Source organism: Microcaecilia unicolor, chromosome 8 (genome assembly GCF_901765095.1).
Source record: "Microcaecilia unicolor chromosome 8, aMicUni1.1, whole genome shotgun sequence".
NCBI lineage: Eukaryota > Metazoa > Chordata > Amphibia > Gymnophiona > Siphonopidae > Microcaecilia > Microcaecilia unicolor.
In genome coordinates, this window is record NC_044038.1 from 19,912,819 (window position 1) to 19,940,395 (window position 27,577).

The 27,577-nt window shown below is 44.5% G+C and overlaps 1 protein-coding gene across 1 annotated transcript in view; it reads left to right on the plus strand.

Annotated features, from left to right (window-relative positions):
• The window catches only part of LOC115476152 (MICAL-like protein 2), a 104,965-nt gene that overhangs the window by 23,091 nt on the left and 54,297 nt on the right, over nt 1-27,577 (plus strand). Inside the window, exons 2-6 of the mRNA XM_030212355.1 lie at nt 5,143-5,191; nt 15,264-15,405; nt 24,077-24,264; nt 25,088-25,218; nt 26,137-26,844. Coding sequence (XP_030068215.1) covers nt 5,143-5,191; nt 15,264-15,405; nt 24,077-24,264; nt 25,088-25,218; nt 26,137-26,844 — 1,218 coding nt within the window. The remainder of the gene's footprint in view (nt 1-5,142; nt 5,192-15,263; nt 15,406-24,076; nt 24,265-25,087; nt 25,219-26,136; nt 26,845-27,577) is intronic.

Below are 27,577 nucleotides of genomic sequence, written 5' to 3' on the forward strand. Positions count from 1 at the left end.
AGAATGGGTTACAAATATTCATTCAAAATATTAATGGGTTAGATTTATACATAATGATATCAAACATTTATGTAAATCAGAGTCCAAGACTCGTCAACTAAAATACCTCATATCTTTCCCATTTTTCATTGTAGTCCCATTTGCTCCCCTCATTCCCTGTCCCCCCACCTCCCCAAACCATCGTCTCCTTTTCTTCCTTTCTGTCTATTTAGAATTGAAAGCTGCTCAGACCTTATTATTTGATGTGCAGGATAACAAGTACTGAATAAACTTGACCCTGCTTGAGGTCACACTTGCAATGTAATGTCAGAAGGTGGTGAGAAATGCCAGTCACCAAAGATTTAGCTATCAAATAAAGCACCATCGGGAATGGTGTCAGTATATGAGAGGTCTAGGATAAACTGTATTTTTGACGTGCTCTTTAAATAAGGAAAACTGCAAAAAACCAAGTATTACAAATTCCAATTAGGCAATTAACATTATTCTCAGCATTTATATTTTATTTTAATTTATTTCTGGTTGGATGTGTGTAGTTCTTTGCAGTGGCGTTGCTGGGGGGGGGGCACCAGGGGAACGTACGCTCCCCCAAATGGACTTGCAATGGCGCCTATTTTTTACGCCATCTGTCTCATTTAAAACATGCGCCGGCACCTTCGGAAGTCCAGTCTCCACTCCCCCGGCACCTTCAACCTGGCTACGCGTCTGGTTCTTTGCGCAATGGGAAGCCAATGGTACATTTGAAGCAAGAGGGTAACAATTTGTCTAATTGTTCTTGAGCTGAAACCTTGGGTTCAGCTCTTAAAGCTGAAGGTTGGAGTGTTTTTTTAAAAATGTCGGCTTTGGCATTTACAAAATAGGGGGTGAATATTCCGCCTGTGGTGGTCATCGTTTTTATAAGTGCGGACCACCAGGGCCCGAACTAGACCTGGATATTCAGTGCTGGGCTGGTCGAGAGACGCAGTCGGGGCCCAGGGCAAAACATGTACCCCGCTACCACTGCTGCCACCTCATCCCCACCTGCCTGCTGCTTACTCCCCCACCACCTGCCCGTTGCTACCACCGCACCCCCGCCTGGTTCAATATTTCTCCCCTCGGCAGTGTTCGGCTGCGGGCAGCATCAACAAAGAAGCAACTTACCTGTGACTGGCCTCCGAAGTGTTTCCTCTGCTGTGTGTCCCATAGGAAGTTGCGTCAGAGGAGGTGGGACAAAGCGGAGGGAACATGTCCGAGGCCAGCTGGAGGCAGGTTGCTTTCTTTTTTGATGCTGCCAGTAGTTTGCAGGAACGCTACTGAGGGGAGGACGCTTATGGCTGGGCCCCCCCCCCCCTCTTGGTGGCCTTGCCCTTGGCACATACTCCCTGGTTCTGTTAAAAATGCTTCCTATCACCCATGCAGCTGTAAGGTCATTGCACAGTGGCAGAAAGAATATTTTTTATTTATTTATTTTATTTTTGTTACATTTGGACCCCGCACTTTCCCACTCATGGCAGGCTCAATGCGGCTTACATATTGTATACAGGTACTTATTTGTACCTGGGACAATGGAGGGTTAAGTGACTTGCCCAGAGTCACAAGGAGCTGCCTGTGCCGGGAATCGAACTCAGTTCCTCAGTTCCCCGGGACCAAAGTCCACCACCCTAACCACTAGGCCACTCCTCCACTGTTGCTACTATTTGAGATTCTACATGGAATGTTGCTATTCCACTAGCAACATTCCACGTAGAAATCGGCCCTTGCAGATCACCAATGTGGCCACGCAGGCTTCTGCTTCTGTGAGTCTGACCCTGCACGTACGTGCAGGACGTCAGACTCACAGAAACAGAAGCCTGCGCAGCCTTCTACATGGAATAGCAACATTCCATGTAGAATCTCCAATAGTAGCAACATTCCATGTAGAATCTCCAATAGTATCTATTTTATTTTGGTTACATTTGTACCCTGCGCTTTCCCACTCATGGCAGGCTCAATGCGGCTTACATGGGACAATGGAAGGTTAAGTGACTTGCCCAAAGTCACAAGGAGCTGCCTGTGCCTGAAGTGGGAAACGAACTCAGTTCCTCAGTTCCCCAGGACCAAAGTCCACCACCCTAACCACTAGGCCACTCCTCCACTGTTGCTACTATTTGAGATTCTACATGGAATGTTGCTATTCCATGTAGAAGGCTGCGCAGGCTTCTGTTTCTGTGAGTCTGACGTCCTGCACGTACGTGCAGGGTCAGTCTCACAGAAGCAGAAGCCTGCGTGGCCACATTGGTGATCTGCAAGGGCCGACTTCTACGTGGAATGTTGCTAGTGGAATAGCAACATTCCATGTAGAATCTCAAATAGTAGCAACAGTGGAGGTGTGGTTAGGGTGGTGGACTTTGGTCCCGGGGAACTGAGGAACTGAGTTCGATTCCCGGCACAGGCAGCTCCTTGTGACTCTGGGCAAGTCACTTAACCCTCCATTGCCCCATGTAAGCCGCATTGAGCCTGCCATGAGTGGGAAAGCGCAGGGTACAAATGTAACCAAAATAAAATAGATACTATTGGAGATTCTACATGGAATGTTGCTACTATTGGAGATTCTACATGGAATGTTGCTATTCCATGTAGAAGGCCGCGCAGGCTTCTGCGAGTCTGACGTCCTGCATGTACGTACGGGCAGGACGTCAGATTCACAGAAGCAGAAGCCTGCGCAGCCTTCTACATGGAATGTTGCTAGTGGAATAGCAACATTCCATGTAGAATCTCCAATAGTAGCAACATTCCATGTAGAATCTCCAATAGTATCTATTTTATTTTTGTTACATTTGTCCCCTGCGCTTTCCCACTCATGGCAGGCTCAATGCGGCTTACATGGGGCAATGGAGGGTTAAGTGACTTGCCCAGAGTCACAAGGAGCTGCCTGTGCCTAAAGTGGGAATCGAACTCAGTTCCTCAGGACCAAAGTCCACCACCCTAACCACTAGGCCACTCCTCCTCCTATACAGAGATGTGCTCTCATATTATAAAGGTAGTTAAAATGGTAAAGGAAACATCTGAATGAACAGCACAGAGTGATTCACTACACTCGCCCACATGCACGCAGAGACAGACATATGCAGGGATGTGCTTCATATTGTAAAGCTAGTAAAAGTGGTAGACGAAACGAATGAACAGCATAGAGTGATACACACCAGTGGCGTAGCCACAGGTGGACTTGGGTGGGCCAGGGCCCACCCGTTTATGGCTCAGGCCCACCCAACAGTAGCACATATTTAGTGGTAACTGGTGGGGATCCCAAGCTCCGCCAACTGAAGATTTCCCCCTGATGGTAACGAAAATGCTACTCTCCACAACACCGGCACCTGCGCATGCTCTGTTTTCAGTGCATGCCTGCTGCCAAGTTGGAAAGAAGCGTTTTCCCACCAGCTGAGATAAATTTTTTTGGAGGGGGGGGGGGGGAGAACACTTGGTGCCCACCCAATTCTTGCCTAAGCCCACCCAAAATCTGTTGTCTGGCTACGCCCCTGAATACACACACACAGAGACAGACACACACACACACACATTTGCAGGGATGTGCTCTCATATTGTAAAGCTAGTTAATGTGGTAGAGGAAACACCTGAATGAACAGATATAGAACAGAGTGACGCACAGACGCAGGCGGGTCATGTAATTTTGTGTACATGCAGAGGGAGTGGAGATTGTTTAGGCTGAGCATTCCCTGGGGCTTTGTAGGGTTAGAGTTTACAGTTTACATATTAGAGAGACAGTTTTTGTATTTAACTTGGCAGTGACTCTTGACCCTTATCCCATTCTTGCAGTCGGTGGCCGTGCATTTCCTGATGCCTTGGTAACTGTCGCTGCACAGAACTGCCCTTACATGAATTCTTTCCGAGACATCTGTGATTATACCTTTTAACTTTAATCTTTCTTCTGAAGGATTATAGATCATTTTGTCTGTTTAAAGTTATGCAGTAGAATAGACCCTTTTCCCTCTTTCCCTAGCGTATATTTAGCATAATTTAGCATAATGATAGCGGGGATGGGACGACTTCCCTATGAAGAAAGACTAAGGAGGCTAGGGCTATACAGCTTGGAGAAGAGACGGCTGAGGGGAGACATGATAGAGGTATATAAAATAATGAGTGGAGTGGAACAGGTGGATGTGAAGCGTCGGTTCACGCTTTCCAAAAATACTAGGACTAGGGGGCATGCGATGAAATTACAGTGTAGTAAATTTAAAACAAATCGGAGAAAATTTTTCTTCACCCAACGTGTAATTAAACTCTGGAATTCGTTGCCGGAGAAAGTGGTGAAGGCGGTTAGCTTAGCAGAGTTTCAAAAAGGGGTTGGACGGTTTCCTAAAGGACAAGTCCATACACCGCTACTAAACGGACTTGGAAAACTCCAAAATTCCAAGAATAACATGTATAGAATGTTTGTACGTTTGGGAAGCTTGCCAGGTGCCCTTGGCCTGGATTGGCCGCTGTCGTGGACAGGATTGCTGGGCTCGATGGACCCTTGGTCTTTTCCCAGTGTGGCATTACTTATGTACTTATGTTCTCTACTTGGCTCACTTTTATTACATAGAGCAGTGATTTAACCTATTGTGATGTCATAGTGGCTCATTCCACCAATAAGAGCCAACCTCATTAGTGATGTCACAATGGCTTGATTGTATAGAATGTTTGTACGTTTGGGAAGCTTGCCAGGTGCCCTTGGCCTGGATTGGCTGCTGTCGTGGACAGGATGCTGGGCTCGATGGACCCTTGGTCTTTTCCCAGTATGGCATTACTTATGTACTTATGTACTTATAATCAAACATGTCCTTAAAGATAATCCACTCCACATTATGTTAATTCATCAGATTCAGTCTAGACCTCATTAATTTGGCTTTTTATTTCCTTTATTTAAACGTTTCAATTACCACCTCCCTCATTCACAATTTCTACTTACCGTACTTTCCCCAAGATCCAAAGTGATCTTCCCTTCGGCCTAGTAGATTCTGGAACAATCCAAAGTTGGGCACTCCTGAAGGATGAAGGGAGAGTCCAGGTGGGAGGCGAGACATCGACTGAGAGGACATGAAATCAGGAGAGAGAAATGAGGTGCTGGCGAGCTGATGAACGAGATGAAAAGTTCTGTGGCTAAATACTTTTGTTTATATTTTTCAGAAACTTCAACTCCCTCCGTAAAGAAAATGTTTATGACAACAACCACTTGGTAAGTGTTTTAGGAGGTTCTCTGATGTCATGTGATTTGGGAGAGGTCCTGGGACACTCAGTTCAGTCTGTTGCTTTTATCATGGTTTTTTTTTTTTTGCATCTTCATGTGGTAATTGTTTATCCAATCTGTTATTTTATTGTTGCTTTTGATTTGACTGTACACCGTCCTGAGCTCCAGGTTGTTGAAGGCCTATAAAAAGCTTGGTTGTTTTTATGTTGGGGTATCTTATTGGTAGCAGATTAGGTTTTCATCTGGTAGAAGCTGTTATTTGTGAAGCCTCGTTTTACATAAAACGTTGAGATCGGACTTGAGATATCTCGACTCCCCCTTCTTTTACAAAAGGGAAATGGAACTTGATATACTGCATTTCTGTGGTTTTTGTACCTGGAGCAATGGAGGGTTAAGTGACTTGCCCAAGGTCACAAGGAGCTGCAGTGGGAATTGAACCCAGTTCCCCAGGATCAAAGTCTGCTGCACTAACCACTAGGCTACTCCTCCACTAGCAACTTGTACCTGGGGCAATGGAGGGTTAAGTGACTTGCCCAGAGTCACAAGGAGCTGCAGTGGGAATTGAACCCAGTTCCCCAGGATCAAAGTCCACTGCACTAACCACTAGGCTACTCCTCCACTTACAAAAGGCTTTTACAAACGTAGAACTTGTAAAGTACATAAAAAGTGATGTAGAAATGTATGTGTAATTTGTCTTCACGCACAGTGGGAGGAGCCATTTTACAAATATAGATGTGTATTGTAAGTGCCAATCATTGACTAGAGAAGCTGAGAAATTTTTAAAAAATTGGAGGTGGAAATTAAAAGGGGGGGGGGGGCAGAGGTTAAGGTGTGGCTCCAAATTTTGCCAATTCCTGATCAGAGCGTTATTCTTCTTTAAAGGCTTATGCTTTCTCTGAAGCAAATATTGAGTGCAGTGATCTGGAGGCACGGTATCTTTAGTTAGGATATCCATTAGTTATTTCATGTGCAGATAACTTTATTGGCAAGACAATATTTGTTGCCAAAATTATACAAGTAACAGTTATGTTAAAAAAAAAAATAGACGGACGCAGAGTATATTAAGTGTTTGTTTTGTAAATATGTCCATGGGCAAGATGTTCTTGGTTTTCAACAAATTAGAAAGAATCGGGTTTCCTAATTTCAGGAGATACTCCAGGTTCTCCACGTTTGTTAGTAAAGCTCTTGAGATAGCTTTGGGGCTCATCAGCCCTTTGTGAGACCCTGGAGTGAAATCTTCTTCCACTGTAAATTTAGGGCCCCACGTTTTGCCTGCAGTGATGTTTAAGGCGCTGACTGCAGAATTTGACCCAGATATTCAGTGCTGGGCCTGATCTACATAGTGCTGCGGTGGTCTCCCTGGATTTTCAGTAGCCACTGCCTGGTTATCTCCTACTGAGTATCAGCCCCTTAGACTCCAAATTAACAGGAGGACTTGTGTTTTCCTTTCCTTTTGTTGTGTAGCATTCTGTAAACAAAACACTAATTTATCCCTTGCTTGGAGTAACTTCTGGATTCATAGTAATTATCTGTGGTGAACTCGGTATGTTTTATTCCAGTCTTGATATACCGCTTTTGTTGATGGGCAGTTCAAAATGGTTTATGAATAAAATCAATAATAGAGAAATGAATGCAGTGATGTGACCTTCAGGTCTGGCAGAATTCTGGCTGGCTTAGAGTGAAATCTCTTCCAGTATTGGTTCAGAATGTGCATTCTACCCTACTGAAAACATTGTTCAGATGGTCCTTGCTGAGGGTCTGCTCCATGCTGGGGGTGTGAAACTGCCATCTTCTGACCTTTGGCAAATGGAATTCACAGAGTGTTACTGGCCGCACAAAAACTGTCCCTTCAGGCTGTTACAGAAGTATCCTTAGTTGCCTAGGGATTTCCCTTTCCTTAGCTCTTATCCATTTCAAGTGTTACCTGGGTACATCTTCCCTGTGGCAGTGGGTCGAGGGGTTGGGTGGGGGTATAATCAGTGCATTTTTTCTAGCGAAAAAGATGCCGGTACTCAAATGCCAGGCCACCCTTCAGGGGTGGGGTGATCACTGAGGGACCCTCCCCACAATAGCCAGGCCCCCTGCAACCAGTCTCAGAATTGATGACAAGGCAGAATTTGTATGTAGAGCCTGAGCTGTTTCATTAAAATATGAGGTCCATGGGTTAATTTTAGCAGACAACAGAAAAGGTGCCGGTACTCAGTACCCCCGAGTACCCCCTCAAAAAATTCCCTGGGTATAATTAAGTAACGCAACACACAAATGGACTAGCAGTTCACCGAGTCACGAGGAAAAGGGCTCGGACATCACCCGGAAGTTCCCCATTCAAATCTTTATGGGTCAAAGCTCAAACCTGACTGTGATAATTTTAATCAAATCTCCATCCTTGTTTATATGGGTTTTTTTTTCTTTCCTTTCCAATTTTAAATTACCAAATGAAACTTCAAAAAGGAAAACTCAGTCATCCGTGTCCACATGCAGCTCAACAATGGCAGCTTATATTGCATTATTGCAGCGACACTTATCTGGACCTGTTAAGGCCCGACAGACACACCTTTTGCTAATGCTTCTTCAAAGGGTAAGAACCAGCAGTCGCCTTCCAAACAACAGAGCTCATTTTGCTCATATCTGTATTGTTGAGCTGCAGACGGACACTGAGGTTTGAGCTTTGACCCATAAAGATTTGAATGGGGAACTTCCGGGTGATGTCTGAGACCTTTTCCTCCTGACTCAGTGAACTGCTAGTCCATTCATGTGTTTTTTTGACATTTTTGTGGACTTAGCCTATTTTTTTGAATTAAGTGGTATAATTAAGTAGACACACCAAATTCTGATTAGGACAGAGGTTTGCTATTCGAGGTTCAGAAAACTGGTTAAATGTAATTATTGATGATAATTTGTACTCTTTTATGTGTTATGTAATTCACTAGATGAGGCTAGTCTTCTTAATTGTTATTCATGCAGAGAGATTTTGGTTTGCAGTGGAATATAAGCATTTATTGTATTGTATTGATTAGTAAAGGCAGAAAAGAAATACAAGCTTCACATAGGTTTGATTGTTCAAAATAGAAGTTGATTTACTGATAATTTTTTGAAAAAATCAGAATCAACAGAAGGCCAAAAGACTTATCCTTGGTACAGTTCAAACTCCTGAATCTTAGAAACAAGAGAGAAAACTCTGGTAATCGGTGAACTCTGTAGATCCTCAGATCTTATATTCAATGAATGACTCCCTTCAGGTTAGGACAGACGCTAGGGATGGACATTCATTTGCAACGATACGGGTAATGTCAATGACATGCCATGTCGTTATGAAACCAAAATGAGCTGAAGAAACATGAAAATTAATGATTTATTGTCTGCCCATAATAGTTCACACTCTTTTCAAGAGAGTACGTACTACTTGCAAAGAAGGATGGCCATTGCGCTCATGTGTACATAGTGCACACTCAACGACTTTGCTTCCGTGATGTAAAAATGGCCAAATAAAAACAAATAAAATGAACATTCCTGAAAACGACATGGGAAACGATACAGAATGAACATTTTCTGACTGCCCATCCCTAAAAGGCACCTGCTTCATGGAACACTCAGCTGCTCCTTTCTTGGTTGACTCGCTCCTCACAGCAATCACTCCTGTTGGTCTTCTTTTCCATACATTTCTTCAGGGAACTTCTTTGGTGCCTTCTCCTAAGCCAAGGGACCTCCTGGAACCTACAGACCTACTTGCACTTGTGTGGGTGCTCCCCTGAGCCCCAGCATACATTAGGAAGGATGGAGTAGAAAGACCACGCCCCAACTCAAATTGAGTGTTGACCAACTTCCTCCTTCCCTGACACCTGTTCTTGGAGTTGTCATGAACTTCTTTTCCTACTGTTAGCTCATTGTTAGCAGAGTCTACAATTAAAATCTGAAGATCTTTTAGGAAGGATAAACTGGTGGATTCATTACTCAAGAAAGGAATGACTGCACTGTCCAAGGTTATTGAAAAGAACTCTGAGCACAAATACTGCAGCTACTTGGGGAGCAATGGAGCTAGTCAAGAAAGTTAGCAAGCTGTGGTGAATGTGACAGTAGATATAGTTTTAGTAGTGCAAAAATAAGGCTTCAACGCTCCAACATCTTAGCTTCGGAAGAACGATTGCGAGTAAACGAAAGCCAAACAGGACTTCAAAATAGGAATCTCTTTGTATCTCATAGTCTTGTATCCTGCAAGTCTTGGTACTGCAGTGGCATGGACAGAATTTGGTGCTATTGTTTCCCAAGTGATGAGAGAGGGTCAGAGATGAACAGTGAAAAGAGGACAGGATTATAAGGAGGAAAAGGGATAGGAGGCTGCAAGTCCTAGTTTCTTGAACTGTCTGTATTCTCAGAGTAGCTGTTTTGGCTTTGAGAGTGGAAGACCTGTGGGCATGTTTGGGGCAGTTCTGTAAAATTCCTTTGTTTGCAGAACTTGGCCTGTTCTGTCTTGAGGGTCAGTTGTGAAAAGTTGCATGGAGCCAGACCACCCACCTTCTCGCTCAGGAAAGAATTCAGATACTGTCTCTGGAAAACTGAACTATTTTCCTGCTCTGCCCTGAATCTGCAGCTGTTCAGCTTTAGTTGCTAGCTGAAGTGCTGGCACCGGACCATAGAAGACCTCCTGCTGTTTGGAATGGGTCCATGGCCTACAGACTCCCACTCCATGTTCACATCATTAAGCAACAAACTGCAGCGTCTTTGAACACGATCACGCTGAGCTGGAGGATGCAGAAAGGCACAGTGGACGCTTTATGCTCCTTTGTGGATAAAGGCCCTGACTGCTTCTGAAAAGGGTTATTTGTTGGGAAATAAAAGAGGCTGGGGAGGAGGAAGTAAATACCAAAGTCCAGCAGTAGGAATGATGGTGTAACTTTGGAGCTCATTTTTGTTATGATTTTATTGGCCGAGTTGTGGAAGACATTTTACTTAAAAGGCTGGCTGGCACATCCCAAATATTGTGGTTCTGGGGAGGGTGATAGTGTGGCAAGTAAAGAGAGAGGTTGGTGTTAAGACCCTCTATGTTGCATTCACCTACGTCTTCTATTTTTATTTCCTTTCATGCCTGTTTATCATGTGCTGCTTTCAACATTATGTCACAACAAAAGGGTTCGAGATGTCCAATGGCTTCTGCAGGCAGGATTGTGTTTTGTATGAAGAAATGGCATTGCCTTCATTTTCCCTTGAATGACTTCATTCTTCTAAGTTTTTTTTAGTGAGAACTGATTCTTTCCTGTCTCTTTAAGTTCCTTTGTTGTCCTCTGTTAGTGAGTGAAAAACCTTTTGGAAATCTGTTGGACCACTGGATAAGCAATAGGGAGGGGGAGGGCACCCTACCAACTTTTCTGCAGCCCGCACTCATCTGTCATATACACAGCAGCGCATAGAAGCAGATTAGAGAGGAATTATTCCCCATGCTTTTGTTCCAAACACTGCTGAAAAACTTTGCACTGAGTTGAAATTAATGTAACCCCTTCCTCTTTTTTTTGTAGTTATAGATAGAGGTTAAAGACTACAGGAAAGTAATTACACCAACTGCAGTGGATGGTACCAGCAATAACATAGTAACATAGTAGATGACGGCAGAAAAAGACCTGCACGGTCCATCCAGTCTGCCCAACAAGACAACTCATATGTGCTACTTTTGTGTATACCCTACTTTGATTTGTACCTGTGCTCTTCAGGGCACAGACCGTATAAGTCTGCCCAGCACTAGCCACGCCTCCCATCCACCGGCTCTGGCATAGACCGTATAAGTCTGCCCAGCACTATCCCCGCCTCCCACCACCGGCTTTGGCACAGACCGTATAAGTCTGCCCAGCGCTATCCTTGCCTCCCAACCTCCAGTCCCGCCTCCCACCACTGTGGGAAAACTTTAGGCCTGGGGGAGGAGGGCGATCTGGCTGCGATGTATGTTACCCTATTGATCGCTAGGGTTGATTTGGCTGATCTGGTTGGCTAGGTGGGTGTCCCCCTTCCTCCCTCACTGTTCCATGCTCATCCCTCCTTGAAGCTGTGTGCTTGGTTGAAGAAGATGACCTTCCCGATAGAAGAAATACCGTTCGGTCAAGGGTATACCAGTAGTTGTTTTCCCCTGCTAGAACCTCCAAATAAGCTCAAGGCGTGGGGGAAGATGTGAGGACAGTCTGGCTGCGATGTATGTTACCCCATTGATCGCTAGGGTTAATTTGGCTGATCTTGCTGGCAAGGTGGGTGTCCCCTTCCTTCCTCACTGCTCCATGCTTGTCCCTCCTGAAGTTGTGCGCTCGGTCGAAAAAGATGACCTTTCTGGTAGAAATAGTACCGTTCTTCAGTCAAGGGTATACCAGTAGTTACTCTCCCCTGCTAGAACTTCTATGGATCCTATTTTGCACCCATTTAAAAACATTTCAGAATGCAAGTATTTATTTTAAACAGGAGGAGCTTATTGGGAGCGTCAAAATTAAACAGTAACCTAGTAGGAAAAAGGATGAGCGTGGTGTAGATAAAATCTAAAGTATGGTTTGTTTGGCTTCTCCAACCAAAAATATGTTACACGGTGCTGCTGTTATATCGCTACTTCTGAGCCATCCCATTCCTGAAAAGTTCTAACATACAAGTCTTTCCACTAAGTAGCTTCCCACTATTCCAGAACCTGTGGGATAGTTGTGTCCATCAACCAGTAGGTGAAGATAGGTCTCAGTTCAGTTTTCAGTTCTCTATCTCTCTTGCCATTTAGTCCAGCTCCTCAGTATTTTCAGTCTCCAGCAGGTGGATGGACATACTTTTCAGTCTGTGGTTCTGAGTGATTTGCTCCTGGTCCAGTTTGTCAGCCGGTCCCAGTTGAGTTTTGCGGGTGGCTTTGAGTCTGCAGAGTCATATCTGGAAGTCTTCAGATCCCTGTCTGTGCTGCCTCATGAATTTACTTCTTCCCTCCTTTAATCTCTCCCCTGTTTCTTGTGGAGCTCTTCCTTTCCAGCCTAAAAAAAAAAAAAAAGAAAGGAGAAGGAAAGATGTTTACTGGAGATTGTGGGACAGAGAATCAGTCTTGAGCCTTTGTTATCTGTGTTAACACTTGTGGAGACTATGAGCTTGGGGGAAGCATTCGGCAATGATAACTCCAACTAAAGTTTGGCTCTGAGCCACTTGGAGGGCTCCAAGTTCTACTTGGTGCAGCGGAGGGATCCTGACTCACCAGTTGGGACACATTCTGCTGCACTGCTGACCGTTGTAGTGAAAGACAAGTCCCCTGGAGGCATGGTGTCCAGCTGGGGGACCTGTCAGCCGGCTTCCGTGCATTGCAGTGCTTGCAAGATGGGAATCCTGCAGAACGTGGAGGAAATAGTCGGTGGCAGTATGTCTTCGGATTTGGCACAGCATCTGAATATGCTGGAGTCTTCGGGCTGTCCAGCAGAGCCAGTGCACAGTTTGATGCAGGAGAGCGCTGGAATGGGCGCCATTTTGTCGAGCCCAACTGTCAGTGAGGAATAGCTTACGGCTTATCACATACGGAGCACAGCTACCATTTTACAGACTCAGGGCCCGATAGAACATTCAATTGCATTGGGATTTTTGTTTTCTCCAGAGGTTATATTGCTTTTACACCAGGCCCGCTGTGCCTCTGGCTCCTAAGAGATCTCATTTAGACCTCCAGGAGTGGGCAGATGAGGCTACCTCTGCTTCTCCCTCCTTATCAGTCTGTTCAGAGGAGCTATCTTTGAAGAAGCTGTTAGAGAAGGGAGAGCTCCCTCTTCAGGAGGGGGATGATCTGAAAGTACTGAGGGCTGTTTCATAAAGAGGAGCTCAATTCTCTTATTTCTGAGGCACTGGCAGAGCTTTCCATTGAGACTTCTGCTTCGGTGTCAGGAGTTCCATTTTGGGTGATCATGAGGAGTCTTAGAGGTCTTTCTAAGGCCTTCCCGATGCATCCAGTTATTCGGGACCTGATTACAGCAGTATAGGTCTCACCGGACATGGGGCTGAGAGAGGGAAGAGTCATGGCTCATTTCTACCTGTTAGTTCCAGAGGAGAAAGATAAATTGAAGCTTCCTAGGGTGGGCTCCTTGGATACAGTGGTGACTAAGAAGACCATTGACCTAAAAGACATAAGAACATAAGAGTAGCCATACTGGGTCAGACCAATGGTCCATCTAGCCCAGTATCCTGTTTCCAACAGTGGCCAAGCCAGGTCACAAGTACCTGACAGAAACCCAAATCATGGCAACATTCCATGCGCCAAATCCCAGGGCAAGCAGCTGCTTCCCCATGTCTCTCTGCAGACTATGGACTTTTCCTCCAGAAACTTGTCCAAACCTTTTTTTTTTGTAAACCAGAAACGCTAACTGCTTTTACCACATCCTCCGGCAAGGAGTTCCAGAGCTTAATTATTTGTTGAGTGAAAAAAATATTTCCTCCTATGAGCATCATCCTCACCGCCTGGGGGTGCACGGAGAAGTTGAGCGGCTGTTGGCTCAGCCGGTCCCCTGCCCCGGAACATGAAGTAACATCAGAGGGGGCAGGGAACCGGCAGAGCCAACAGCCACTCGACTGCTCCATGCACCCGGTTGCTGCCTGCACCTGGGGCGGACTGCCCCCACCGGCCCCGCCCTTTGGTATGCTAGAGGACGCAGCTGGAATATTGGGAAGGGCTAATGAAAAGAAAATGATCAGGTAAGACCTAGTTTCTCCTTACATTAATAAACATCCTGAACATGTCCTGTGGATGTTGGCCTCTGGTTTTCTTCAGTACTGTTCTCCATAATCTCACTTTGTATAACATGCAGTACTATAAACTGTAAAAACATGACAGCTTGCCAGGCAGGAAATTCCAGGCACAATGGGAACCTATATGGGATACTCTGACCCCCAGAGGGAGAAGTTTCCTATTGAATTTATAATAAAAAACAAACAAACAATTTTTGAACATTGTGGCCTTTAAAAGACGCAGGTTGAAGGGGGGGGGGGGGGGGGGGGAACAAGATAAGGAAGGGATCAGCTTTAGATATAGGATTAAGGCTTACGAGACGCACAGATAACTTTTATTGTGTTGTAAAATAATTGAGATGAGGCTCCTCTTGACTCTGGGAATCATCAGAATAATCCAAGGGAGGGGGGAGGGGAAGGAGAAGGGATAGGGTGGGGGGTAGTTCGGGATAATTAAGAGAGCACATATATGTTATGGTGATGTGACATTGGAAAGCACATTGACTATGGGAGTGGCTCACCCGGAGTTGGGGGGGGGTCGCTAGATTATGTTAAATGTATCTTCATTTTGTTGATTAGAGTATGGAGTTGTGATTCTTTACTGTTGCAAGTTCATATGTTTGACAAACTGGTTACACTAGTCAAATGAATAGAGCGGTTATTAATTATAGCGATAAGATAAGGAACCATTAACATATGTTAGAAGTTGTGGGGAGGGGGAAATATAAAAATTTTGATGTTACAGTTATTGAAGTGTATAAAGTGAAAGTAGACTACAATGGATATATTAATGCTGTCAATAGTGTTTGTTATGCTGTTCGTCAATAAAAAATGATTGAATCATAAACTGTAAAAACATAATTATATCTTATCTGATAGTAGACGGGGGCACAGTGAACTTTTGTAACGCTGGACTTTAGCACGTTGACTTTTCCCGCGCCTCTGTGTCTGTGCTTCACGTTGGGATTTTTGGACTTTCCCTTCTGGATGTTTTCGATTTACAGGACAGATCATGGGCCTTGATTGTTTTTGGTTTTACGTTGCTTCTCATAAATCTGCATTGGTTTAGCAGGGCAGGTGGATATCTTTTATATCCTGCAACACTGGTCTAAAAGCATCCATTGTGGCTTACAATCCAACATTAATAAAATATACATTAGGACAAAACAAACAACAAACATAATTAAAATATATCAATACAATGAAAAATATTCAAGATAATGTGAATCCTCCCTTCATAATCTTCTTTTGCTCGTCTTTCATCCCCCTTTACCTTTTCCAGTCCTCTCCCACCTGTCTTTTCTCATGCTTGGGTCCATGGGTGTAATAACTCCTTATTCCTTTCTTGGTTCCATTTCAGGCTTTCCGTGTTGCTGAAGAGCAGCTGGGGATTCCTGCTCTGTTGGATGCTGAAGATATGGTGAACCTGAAAGTACCAGACAGACTCAGCATCCTAACGTATGTGTCCCAGTACTACAACTACTTCCACGGGCGCTCGCCTAGTGAGTATTCTTGCTTACTGAATACTTTTCTTATGATTACCCTTCTTTGCTGAAGGCCATGAGCTCTCCGACTGTCCTGAGCCCCAGATCCATGTAGAAATGTCTGACAAGTGGTTCCTTATTCTCCTAGGGGCCCTTTTACTAAGCCATGTAGGCGCCTACGCGTGCCCACTGCGTGCCAAATTGGAGTTACTGCTTGGTTACCGCGTGGCCCTCGTGGTAATTTCAATTTTGGCGTGCGACCGAAAAATATTTTTTACATTTCTGGCACGCGTCAGCTACGCGCGCACCAAGTGGCACTTGATGCTCATAGGTCATTACTGCCCGGTTACCGCGTGAGACCTTACCGCTAAGTCAGTGGTTGGCGGTAAGGTCTCAGACCCCAAAACGGATGCGCAGCAATTTTCATTTTGCCGCACGTCCATTTTCGACAAAAATTTTAAAAAGGCGTTTTTTTTTTGTAGGTGCACTGAAAAATAATTCTGCGCGCGCTCAAAACACACGCCTACACTACCGCAGGCCATTTTTCAGCACACCTTAGTAAAAGGACCCCCTGCTGACTGAGAGGGGCTTCCCAGCTCTTCAGAATACTGCATTTCTCAGCTGCTTTCACCCGCACAATGGATGTTTTCCTCTTGAGTAATACTCCTCATGTATCTTGGATTCTTCCTCTTTTGTTGCCTCCCCAGAGCCATGGACACTAATGTGGATGGATTCCATCTGGTTTACTGTGTTTTCTTGATCATGGGTCCTTGTATGTATTCACATATACACTTCACATTCTTTCCCTAATGTTGTAAGAGTGAAGGGACAAAAATAGCTTTAAAGTAATGAGCTTGTTCCATTATGGATTCTTGCCAGTCTCTCCTCCTTCATCTCCTGCTTCTTTTTCCCCTTCTTCACTGACCTCAAGGGAATGGAGCTTGACTAAGGAAAAAAAAAGTCCCGTCCACGCTGGTGAAACTGTTCAGCACACTCCCAGTTCTGTTTATCACATAGGGACAGCTCCGTAATAAACGTGCCTTCTGTTGACAGCACGCACCATCCCCCTGCCAGATTCCATGCCGTTTGATCCCTGACCTTCTGTTCCTGTTTAGCTGATGACGTGTTCTTTACTGAGTCCAAGACTCCAGAGCAAACTACGAAGGGTGTCCCAGTCAGAAAAAAAAAAGTTAAAGATAATGAGGCCAATATTCAAACCACGGGAGGGAGCTCAGTTAACTCCCCGCGGTTAGCGGACAGCCAGGATATTCAATGCTGGACCGTTTCCGGTGACTGGCATTGAATATCCGGTTTATTTTTAACCAGTTTAAAGTTAACCGGCTAAATCGTTTTTCGAACATAGCTGGTTAACTTTAAACTGGCTAAAGATATACTAGCTAAAGTGGCCCAATGTGTCCGCTTACAATAGCCGGATATAAATTTGGGGATTGCTAGCTATATCGCACGATATAGCCGGTTATCTCCTAGACACTAACCGGCTATCCTCTACTGAATATTGCCAGATAGCTGGTTAAGTTCCATTTAACCGGCCAGGTTCCGTTCCTGTCTGGTTAAATGGTTTTGAATATCGGGGGGGAGATTGATATTATCTGGAGTATAATGTGCACACGATGCTGCTTGGCAAAGTTGAGTGAAGAGATCTTAGCCTTTGACTTGGGTCTACCTACTGCTTTGCACTGTAAGCATGAACCTTATTAGGCTCAGCTGTACCAACTGCAGTGAACAGGGTCTTGACAAGATGATGTAGTGGCTGAGCTTAGCTGAGATTGGGAGGCGGGGCTGGTGTTTGGGTGGTGGGGCTAGTTCTGGGCAAGACTTCTACGGTCTGTGTCCTGAAAATGGGGCTAGTTCTGGGCAAGACTTCTACGGTCTGTGTCCTGAAAATGGCAGATACAAATCAAGGTAAGGTATACACAAGAAGCAGCACATACGAGTTTATCTTGTTGGGCAGACTAGATGGATCGTGCAGGTCTTTTTTTCTGCCGTCATCTACTATGTATGTTATATTCACTATATTGCTTTTGATTTTGTTCCATTCTGCTCTTTGTTTCTGCTTCTTTGGTTTTGTACTTTTAGTTTTGTCCACTGTCCTTACTGTCACCACTTGAGCAGTATCTATCCTTTTGTTCTTCCGTACCTTTGGTGTCTTGGCCTCTATCTATCTATCACCAATTATGTAACCTAGGTTACCTCTTTTCTCTTATTTTTATGATTTTATCAACTGCTTAGATATTTTATTCTGATTGGCGGTATATTATATCAAATAGAGATGACCATAACTATATCCTTATTCTCCTCTCTAAACTTCTGTGGCCCTGGCATGAGGCAGGCGGTCTGGGCTCCTCTCAGAGTGTCACCAGTGGCTTCTCTTCTGGCGAGACACAGCAAAGCCACCATCTCTCTCTGATGCCACTGTTTACAGTCGTGTAGGTGGTGGGGGCGAGGGGCTGGCGCTGAGAGGAAAGAGCTAGTTGTAAAAACAGCGTTTCCCAGAAAAGAGAATGAATAAGCAAGCAGGTGGCCTAGAAGATCTTTGAGAAGTTTGATTGAAACTTGGGAGGGGAAGATAAGTCAAAATAGGGGAGAATCAGGTTATTTGGGGGGGGGGGAGGGGGGATTTGGTAGGGAGTACAAGTGAGTATTGGCAAAATGTATCTAATTAAGAGATTAAATGAGTCTCCTGCTTCTCTTCAGATCAGCACTGGATTTCTGCTCATCCTTTGTTGGTTGAGGGGCTCCTTATCTCCCTTTGGTCCGGCTCCTCTCCTCTCTTTTACCTCAGCAGGTGGGTCCTTTGATCTGCTGGCTTCTGCTTTTCTTGCCAACACATGCCTCCTCGTGTTCTCTTCCCTTTCCTATGGCAGGCAGTGAACTTCATGGGCTTGTCATGCATCTTCTTCCTTCATCCAAAAATTGATGGATGTTCCTCTCCTTCTGGCGGGGGGACTCGGGGGAGGTTGGCTTGGTCCTCTGATGTCAGTTTCTCTTTGGCTCCCAATTCCTATGTGTGTGGGTGGGTGGAAAATCCTTTTTTCCTTTTGTCTCTGGCTGCTGTAAGGCTGGGGTGACAACCTTACTTCTCCTGCCCTGGGACCCTTCTCTGTGCTGGCCTTCCTCCTGTGCGGACCTCTCCTGGCTGGTGCTGTGGGAGGTGGGGAGGTCCCAGTGTTCTATCCTGCCGATAGAACTGTGTGGTCCCTTTATGGCTGCCAGGTGGGGATGGGGCTTCTCTCTGGTACAGCCCAACTGCCTTCCTGCCCTGGCCTCTACTTCCGTGGTTACAGCTGCTTCTGTCCTCTCTTGGCTGCTGGGACTGTAGCGGTTTCAGCTACTCCTGTAGCTATCATATTCTCTCTTCTCCTGCTCCTTTCCCATGGCAGCAAACTTCCTATGGGGTTCATGGACCTGGAACGCTGCTTCTCGAACTCTCTCTGCGCTGCCCTTCCCCAGGTAACAAAGCTTTTTTTGTTATTTTTCATTTTTTAACATCCTCTATTATCCTGTTTTCCCCTTCCTTCCCACTTTTGGTTTGTTCCTTTCATCTAGAAAAGAGGTGTGCTGTTCTCAGACATCTACTCCAGGCAAACCTTACCCTAGAACTTTGAACCTAACCTTTTGGCTCTCACTTCCCTTTCCTGGAAGCCTCGGGCAGTGACTGCTGGCACTTCTATCCATGTGACCTCTCCAGTGTATTAAGGACAGTCCTAATCTGAAGCCTGCAAGCTTATGGGCATGTCCCAGTGTGGGAAGGAGGAGGTTATTAAGCAAAGCCTTCAAAGAGGAATGAAGTCATTAGACAAATGGCATTGCAAACTGACTTTATCTATACAAATGCCATGCCAGAACATGAAGTTTAGAAAAAACATTCTCTGTACTGCGTGGAAAGACATCCATTCCTTATCACTTGAGTCATTCTGGGAAGGGTGTGACATGGTTTGTTGTAGGCAACAAATGATTATTTGTTTTAACGCTAGTCCGTTAAAAAGATGAGAAAATGCCTATTAAGCACAGAAATGAATGGTGCTATAGACCCTCTTCCCCACTCTTGATAGTTTATTAGGATTTATTTACTGTCTTTTTGAAAGAATTCACTCAAGACGGTTTACAGTAAGAATAAGCAATAGACAATTACAGCAGTAAAAATATTCAAAGAACAATACAAAATATGGCATAGAGGGGTATAATCGAACGAAAACGTCTATCTCCATGGGCGTTTATCTCCGAGAACGGGTCCGTGAAGGGGCGGACCGAACCGTATTTTCGAAAAAAATAGACGTCCATGTTTTATTCAACAATGTGTGAGCTGGGCGTTTTTGTTTTTCAGTGATAATGGAAAATGAAAGCGCCCAGCTCAAAAACGAATAAATCCAAGGCATTTGTTCGTGGGAGGGGCCAGGATTCGTAGTGCACTGGTCCCCCTCACATGCCAGGACACCAACCGGACACCCTAGGGGGCACTTTTACAAAACAAAAAAAAAGGTAAAAGAGCTCCCAGGTGCATAGCACCCTTCCCTTGTGTGTTGAGCCCCCCAAATCCCCCTCAAAACCCACTACCCACAAATCTACACCATTACTATAGCCCTAAGGGGTGAAGGGGGGCACCTACATGTGGGTACAGTGGGTTTGGGGGGGGTTGGATGACTAAGCATTAAGCAGCACAATTGTAACAGGTAGGGGGGGGATGGGCCTGGGTCCACCTGCCTGAAGTCCACTGCACCCCCTAACAACTGCTCCAGGGACCTGCATACTGCTGCCAGGGAGGTGGGTATGACATTTGAGGGTGAAAATAAAAAGTTGTGAAACATCATGTTTTGTGGTGAGAGAGGGTTAGTGACCACTGGGAGAGTCAGGGGAGGTCATCCCCGATTCCTTCCGGTGGTCATCTGGTCATTTAGGGCACTTTTTGGGGCCTTATTCGTGAAAAAACAGGGTCCAGGAAAAGTGTCCTAAATTCTAGCTAAAAACGCATACTTTTTTTCCATTATCGCTGAAATGTGCCCATCTCTGTTCGGCCGATAACCACGCCCCAGTTCTGCCTTCGCCACACCTCTGACACGCCCCCATCAACTTTGTCCGCATCCGCGACGGAGTGCAGTTGAAAACGTCCAAAATCGGCTTTCGCTTATACCGATTTAATCGTTTTTGGGAGATAAACTTCTATCTCCCGATTTGGGTCGCAATGAGGCATATTTTCAAAGCACTTAGCCTTCCAAAGTTCTATAGAAACCTATGGAACTTTGGAAGGCTAAGTGCTTTGAAAATACGCCTCAATATAGGCGTTTTTCTCTTTCGATTATAAGCTGGATAGTATACTAACAATGTCAACACAATATGTAATAGAACATTTTAATAGACAGCGTAGGGTATAAGCAAAGATGTGTGTGAGTGAGACTAAAAAGTTAGTTACTTCTTCCATTAAAGTCCTGGTTGAAGAGCCAAGCTTTCACCTGCTTCCTGAAGTAGAGGTAGTCTTGTGTTATGCGCAGCCTTTCAGGGAGTGCATTCCAGAGTGTGGGGGCTACTCTGGAGAAGGTTTGCCTTCGAGTATCACATCGTGTAATGTCTTTTGGAGAGAGTGTGGTTAAGGATACCCCTTGGGAGGTGTGTCATTGGAGGTGTGTAGAGGGTCATCCTGTTCTTCAAGTACTCGGGGGGCCATTTCCATTAGGGGCCTTGAAGATCAGACCTAGAGTTTTAAATTTAGACCTGTATTGTACTGGTAGGCAATGAAGTTTTTGCAAAACTGGTGTGATGTGGTCACATCACTTGCAACCTTCTATGAATCTTGCTGCAGCATTCTGAATCAACTGGAGCTGGTGCAGGCCCTTTGTAGTCAATACATAATGTTCTATTATGTATTGTGTTGACATTGTAAGTAGTATGCTATTCTTTGTATTGTTTTTTTGAATATTTTTACTTCTGTAATTGCATATTGGTTATGTTTGATCTATTCGTACTGTACACCGCCTTGAGTGAATTCCTTCAAAAAGGCGTTAAATAAATCCTAATAAATAAATAAATAGACCCAGTCTTGATGTTATCATGGCATGCACAACTGTGATAAGATTTTCCTTCCTGATGTAAGGAGAGAGGCAGCGTATTTGTCACAAATAGTAGAAGCAGCTCTTGAAGATTGCTTGGATTTGGGGAATCAGAGTAAGAGTTGAATCTAACTATTCCAAGGTTCCTGACTTGTGATTTGAGGGGATGTTTGTACTTCCCAAAAGAGATTTTGATGTCTGGTGCATGCCTACTTGTGTTAGGGACCCAGGGAAGCTCGATTTTACTTGGGTTAAGGTAAAGTTTGTTGTGCTTAGTCTATCCTTGAATTGTTGTTAAGACAGATAATCAGTTTATTCGGGGCTGTAGGTAAATCAAGCTCAATAGGTATGAATAGCTGCACATCATCCATGTAGATGTAGAAGTGAGTGTCCATTCACCAAATCAGTTCAGCTAGTGGCTTGAGGTAGATATTGAACAGAATGGGTGACAGTATCGCTCCTTTTGGTACCCCGCAGATCAGTGCCAATGGTGGCGATGAGATGCTGCCAAACATGGATTGTCGCCAATCTGAACCACGCAAGTACTGTTCCATTGATACCTGTTTCTGCGAGTCGTGCTAGCATGATATCATGTTCCACAGCGTCAAAAGCTGCTGAGAAATCTAGCAGTACTAACACTGAGGCAAATCCCTTGTCTTGGTTTCTGTGAAGATCATCTAGTAGGAATACGAGGACCGTTTCTGTTCCATAACCGGGTCTGAATCCAGATTGATAAGGATCTAGCCAGTTTCTCTCTTCTAGCCAATCACTGAGTTGAACACAGACTGTTTGTTCTATAAGTTTCCCTAGAAATGTTGGATACTGGCTGATAACTTTCAAGTTTGACATGGTCAAGGTTGATTTTCTTTAGCAAAGGGTGAACCACTGACCTTTTTAATGCTGTTGATAGAGAGAGGAGTCGATAGTTTTAGTGACACCTTCTTTGAGGCCCATACTTTCCTGTTGCACTATCTTTGATGGGCAGGATTCAAGGGAGCAGGTAGTTGGTCAAAGGTCTCTTAGGATTTTGTCAAGGCTTGCCTCTGTTATTGGGTTAAGTGTCCAATATGTCTCTGTCAGGAGGGGGTGGGTTTGTGCACTCCTGGTTAACTGGTTGGAGGCTGGGTGGGATTGCCTGTAAATCCTGGTGGAGACTTTTAATTTTTGTTGGCAAAGTATGCAGCAAAATCATTGCAGATATGTAGATACTGATTATTACGTGTACAGCTCAATATTAATAGTTCTGCATGTGTTGAGTAGTGCTATAGATGTGATGGTACTTGAAGTAGTAGTAGAGATTTCTTGTATAGACTGAGTGCTCTTTTCCCTCTTTTCTGGAGATATTTCAGTTCCATAGTTACTGTTTTGGCTTTGTTTCCTGGGTCTTCCTTGGGTCCTCAGGTAGTTCTTAAAATGCAGTTACTCTTGGAGGAAGCTCAGCTTTCTGTGCTGTATATCCCCATTTTATAGTGTAGTCTAAAATCTACACAAGGGGAATGGTTATTCATTTGGTTCCATGTTGGTACGCATGTTTCATGAAGGAGAAACCCAAAGAGTTACAATATATAAAAATTCCATTCCAGTAATTACAGTTAATAGGAACTAGCAAAAATAAAATAAAACACCCATAGTTGCAATTATTAATAAACAAGCAAATCTATAACCAATAGAACCCCAAGCTTCATCCAACCATCACCCACCTCATCCCCTTTCATTTTCCCAGTACCTGCCTCTAAAGATCTTTTGTCCAAGCCTGCTCCATCCAGCACCATCAACATCCCCTCTCCAACACAATAACAAAATCCCCTCTGTACTTCTTCCAAACATCACCTCTCAGAATCTAAAATCCTCCACCTGCCCCGACCCATCCACACAAAAAAAATCCCACCCTACTTTTCCAAACCATCACCCCCAACATCTAAAATCGTCCATCTACCCAAGCCCAACTCTACATCCATTATAAAAAGGATGTCTGAATGAGGACAACATCCTTAACCAGTTTAAGAGGGCATTGTGGCAATGGAAGTAGGTTGCGTAACTTGCTGATCACTATAACCCAAGGTCAGCTAGATTTTCTCCAGTTTGCCTCTGATGCCACTTAAACAGAGAAGTACTAAGGGAATTATGTCTGTTTCACCACAGCTGTCTACACAACACAGCTCATTGAATTACTGGGACATTCACATTAGGTTCCCTGACACTTTCTTTCTTTGCATCAGTTCTCCACTGAGGTTAAATTGGTCTTCTGGGGTCTCAATGTTCCTCATATTTTTGAAATCCTTCTTGTTTGTTTAAGAAAGTGGTAATTTTTTAATTGCCTTATTCAAATTATAATTCTGCTCCATGCCCAGATCTCTTTGTAGGGAGTCTTCATTTCTTGGTAACTTTATTGTACCTATAAAATAATCATCCATTCTGCTGGTTGCTAGATGCTAAAGTGATATGATTCTATACGATTCCCTAATATGTCTGTTCCACATGAACCTCATTCTACCACAACATCACTGTGTAACTGTTTATACCGAAATTGGTGAACGCCTTTACGGTACTATGTAAGCCACATTGAGCCTGCAAATAGGTGGCAAAATGTGGGATACAACAAATAAATCCAATATTTTGTCTTTCAGTTGGAGGAATGGCTGCTGTCAAACGGCCTCCTTCAGAGTCTGGTGATGAGCCAGTGGGGAAGAAGGCCATTTCTGAAACCAGTAAGACAAGTCCCAAATCATCCAGAGCCCATCAGCCACCTACCAAGAAGACGAGCCCAGTGCTGTCAAAGCGCAACATGGTGACGGAACATTCTCCTGTGAGAACTGTAAGAAACTGGCCAGGACCTTCCAAAAGGGGCATTTATCTTGGGACTGTAGCTTTGAATGAGCTAAATGTTTGGCATCCTTGGAGAAGTTAAAGTTGCTTAGTGGAGGAGTAACGTAACGGTTAGAGAAGCAGGTTGCAAGCCAGAGTTCAAATCTTGCCATTTCTGCTGCCATTCTTTTTGACCTTGGGCAAGTCATTTCACTGTACAATGCCTCAGGTACAAATTGGATTGTGAACCCATTTGTGCATGGAAATAAATGGTGTACCAGAATGTAACTTGCCTTGAACTCAGCTTGGGAAAAGATGTGTAATAAATCTAAAAACCAAATCCATCGAAGAGGTAAAATGCCCCTTCTATGCCAGCAAAGGCCTTACTGTAGGTAGTGGTTAGGTAGTGATTCTGAAGGTTGTCTAGGTGAACAGCTGGAGCTGATTTCAGAAGTGTTGGTTACTGCATATGGGAACAGAGTTGTTCTGGGTCCTTCAAACAGTTATTTCAGCCGTTTCCCTCGCACTTGGGTTTATGTTATGCAGAAAATATGGGAAGAAGGTTCAGTAGGTTCCATTTGTTGATGGCCAAGACATCCCAGGGTATTGGGTGGTGGGTAGTCTGGATCTTGTTTATGTAATCCAGTATAAAAACAGGAAGACATTTCAAGTCCACCACAATTTCCAAACCAGTCAACTAAGTCTGGCTGGCATTTCTTTTCATTTGCTGAGTATGAATCTACAATGTTGTACCTATGCTGGCTAAATTCTGTTAACTAGTCAAAAATAAAGTGAGGCGTATAGTTTCTTAAGGTTTGGCTTTTGGTTTTCAGAGAAAAGTCCTGACGGAGAGCAATTACACAACTGGCACGCTCAGTAGCAGCTGTGCCATCTGCAAGAAGCACGTCCATCTGGTACAGAGGCATCTAGTTGATGGAAAACTCTACCACAGAAATTGCTTCAGGTAAAGCCCGACCTAGAGGAAGCAAATTGCACACGTCTTCAGGACTGTGTATTCAGTGATTTGCTAAACCTCCTTGAGGTAGTTTACAAATTTAATACTAAAAAGAGAGAACAGCATTAGTTTTTGCATCCTTGGTCTCAGAGGACCCTCAAGAGGACATGCCAGCTCCCCAAATGTCTGGTAAATAAAAAAAAAAAAGTTTGAAGCCGGCTTTGACGTGAGATCTAGAGGCTTTGCTTCTGAAAGAGAGGGGCAAGGTATTCCAAAAGGAGAGAGCAAAGTCCCAAAATACAGATCATCGTGCTAACTCTAAACAAACTTAGGCGGGAGAAGGTAGGAAAAACTAGTTTAACATATTGTGAGGAAGCGAGGCATCTAGGAAGATATGGAATCAGCAAATTAGAAAGATAAGCAGGATAACCCAAGTAGGTCTCTCTGTGTACTAAGAGAAGAGTCTTACACTAGGTTCTTGAAATGACTGGAAACCAGTAAACTGACAAACTGGGATGTTTCATGTAGAGAGCAAGGTGGAGAAGACACAAGGCAGTCTACTTTGTCTCATGTGGCCTGTTGTCTCGGGAGTTGTAGGTCACTGCTTCAGCTGCTAGAATAGATTGTACCTTTGCCCTCCAGTATATTTATCATTGTATATAATGCATGTTCACTGTTTAGGCCAGTCTATGTTCAGGCTTGTGGGCTTCTTACAGAGATCTTAAGGGGGGGGGGGGGGGGAGAGTCTCTCTCTGATTTCTTTGCAGTTTTGTATCACTGTACTTTTCCCTTTAAAATCTGAACCTTTCACAGGTAAGTTCCTTTATTATAGTGAATTATTAGTTAACTGGGAGGCTGATCTCGACCAGTATGTACCTTCCTCAGTGACTATGTCAGGTAACCGTAACTCTCTCTTGAACTGTTTAGGTGTGCAGAATGCAGCGGCACCCTGCTGCCTGGTACCTATACATCTGGCCCAAAACCTGGCACCCTTATCTGTACTAGACACCAATACAAAGCCAGTATGCCGGGTTCTGGAGCCACCAGTACTGGATCCAACAAGACAACTGTTAGTCAAAGCAGTCCTTCCTTTAGTCCCTCAAACTCTGGTCGCCTGAATGGGACAGGTTCTGGAAACACAGGTACGGGGACTGTGGTCTTCCACCAAAAGAACGTGGACTCTAAGAAGCCCCTAGAGGATTCTGTGAAAAGTTCTCAGCAAAACAAAAGCCCCATTTCTACCAGCAGTATTAACTCCAGTTCCTCCAGTCCACTTACTTCCAGGTGGTCTCCTGTGGGGCACAAGGTGGTTCAGAATGACAGCACTGTTCCCAAGCCTTGGACAACATCTGCTGCAAAAACACAAGCAGCACGAGAGAAGTTTTTCCAGTCCACCAGTAGTCCAACAGCACCGAATGACAATGTATCGGTGCCATCGGGTAAAGAACAGTCCAAAGCCACACATTTCATGGCGCCCAATAAAGCTGTCACTGGTACGAACAATTCTGGCATAGCAGCAGGGGCAAGTGAGAAGGACAAAGCACGGAATTTTCTACTGGGCGCTCTTCCAGTATCCTCATCTTCATCAACCAGTCCCAGTGGCACTACTTCCAATAGTGTGCAAGTCACTAGCAGGTGGGTGTTTATGCCAATCATATATTCCTGCTTAGATTTAGGAGAACATTCAAAAGTCAAAGGGATTATAAAACATATCCAGTGATTTTGAGTGAAGCTATCATCATGGGTTACCATTAAGATGTGTTATTTTACTGTTAACCCCAGTTATTAGTAACTAGGTCTTATTTCATAAAATGGGACCTGTGCTAAAATAGCACACTTAATAGTGGGCCACGTTTATAACTTCCCTCCTTAGTGTGAAGAGTTTGTCTCTAGTAACCAGAGTTGATATTGTGATGTCATAATGCCTCATTCCAGCAGTGCCTGGGAGCCAACCTCATCAGTGATGTCACAATGACTTGATTGCTCTATACTCGGCTCACTTCTGATATTGTGATGTCATAATGCCTTATTCCACCAATGCCTAAGAGCCAACCTCATCAGTGATGTCACAATGCCTTGATTGTTCTACACGGCTCACTTTTATTACATACTAGTAAAAAAGGCCCGTTTCTGTAGGCAAGGAAACGGGCCTTAGGCAGGCAATTCTCCCCCCCCCCCGTGCCAGCGAAAACTACCACTGCCGCCGTTGTTGTGCTACCTTCCCTTCCCGTAGGTTCCTCAGTCATCTTCTTAGAAAGTTTAACTCCGTGCGTCTGACGTCAGACGCACGGAGTTAAACTTTCTAAGAAGATGATTGAGGAACCCACCCGAAGGTACTGCACAACAGCGGCGGGAGGGGGGGGTGCGG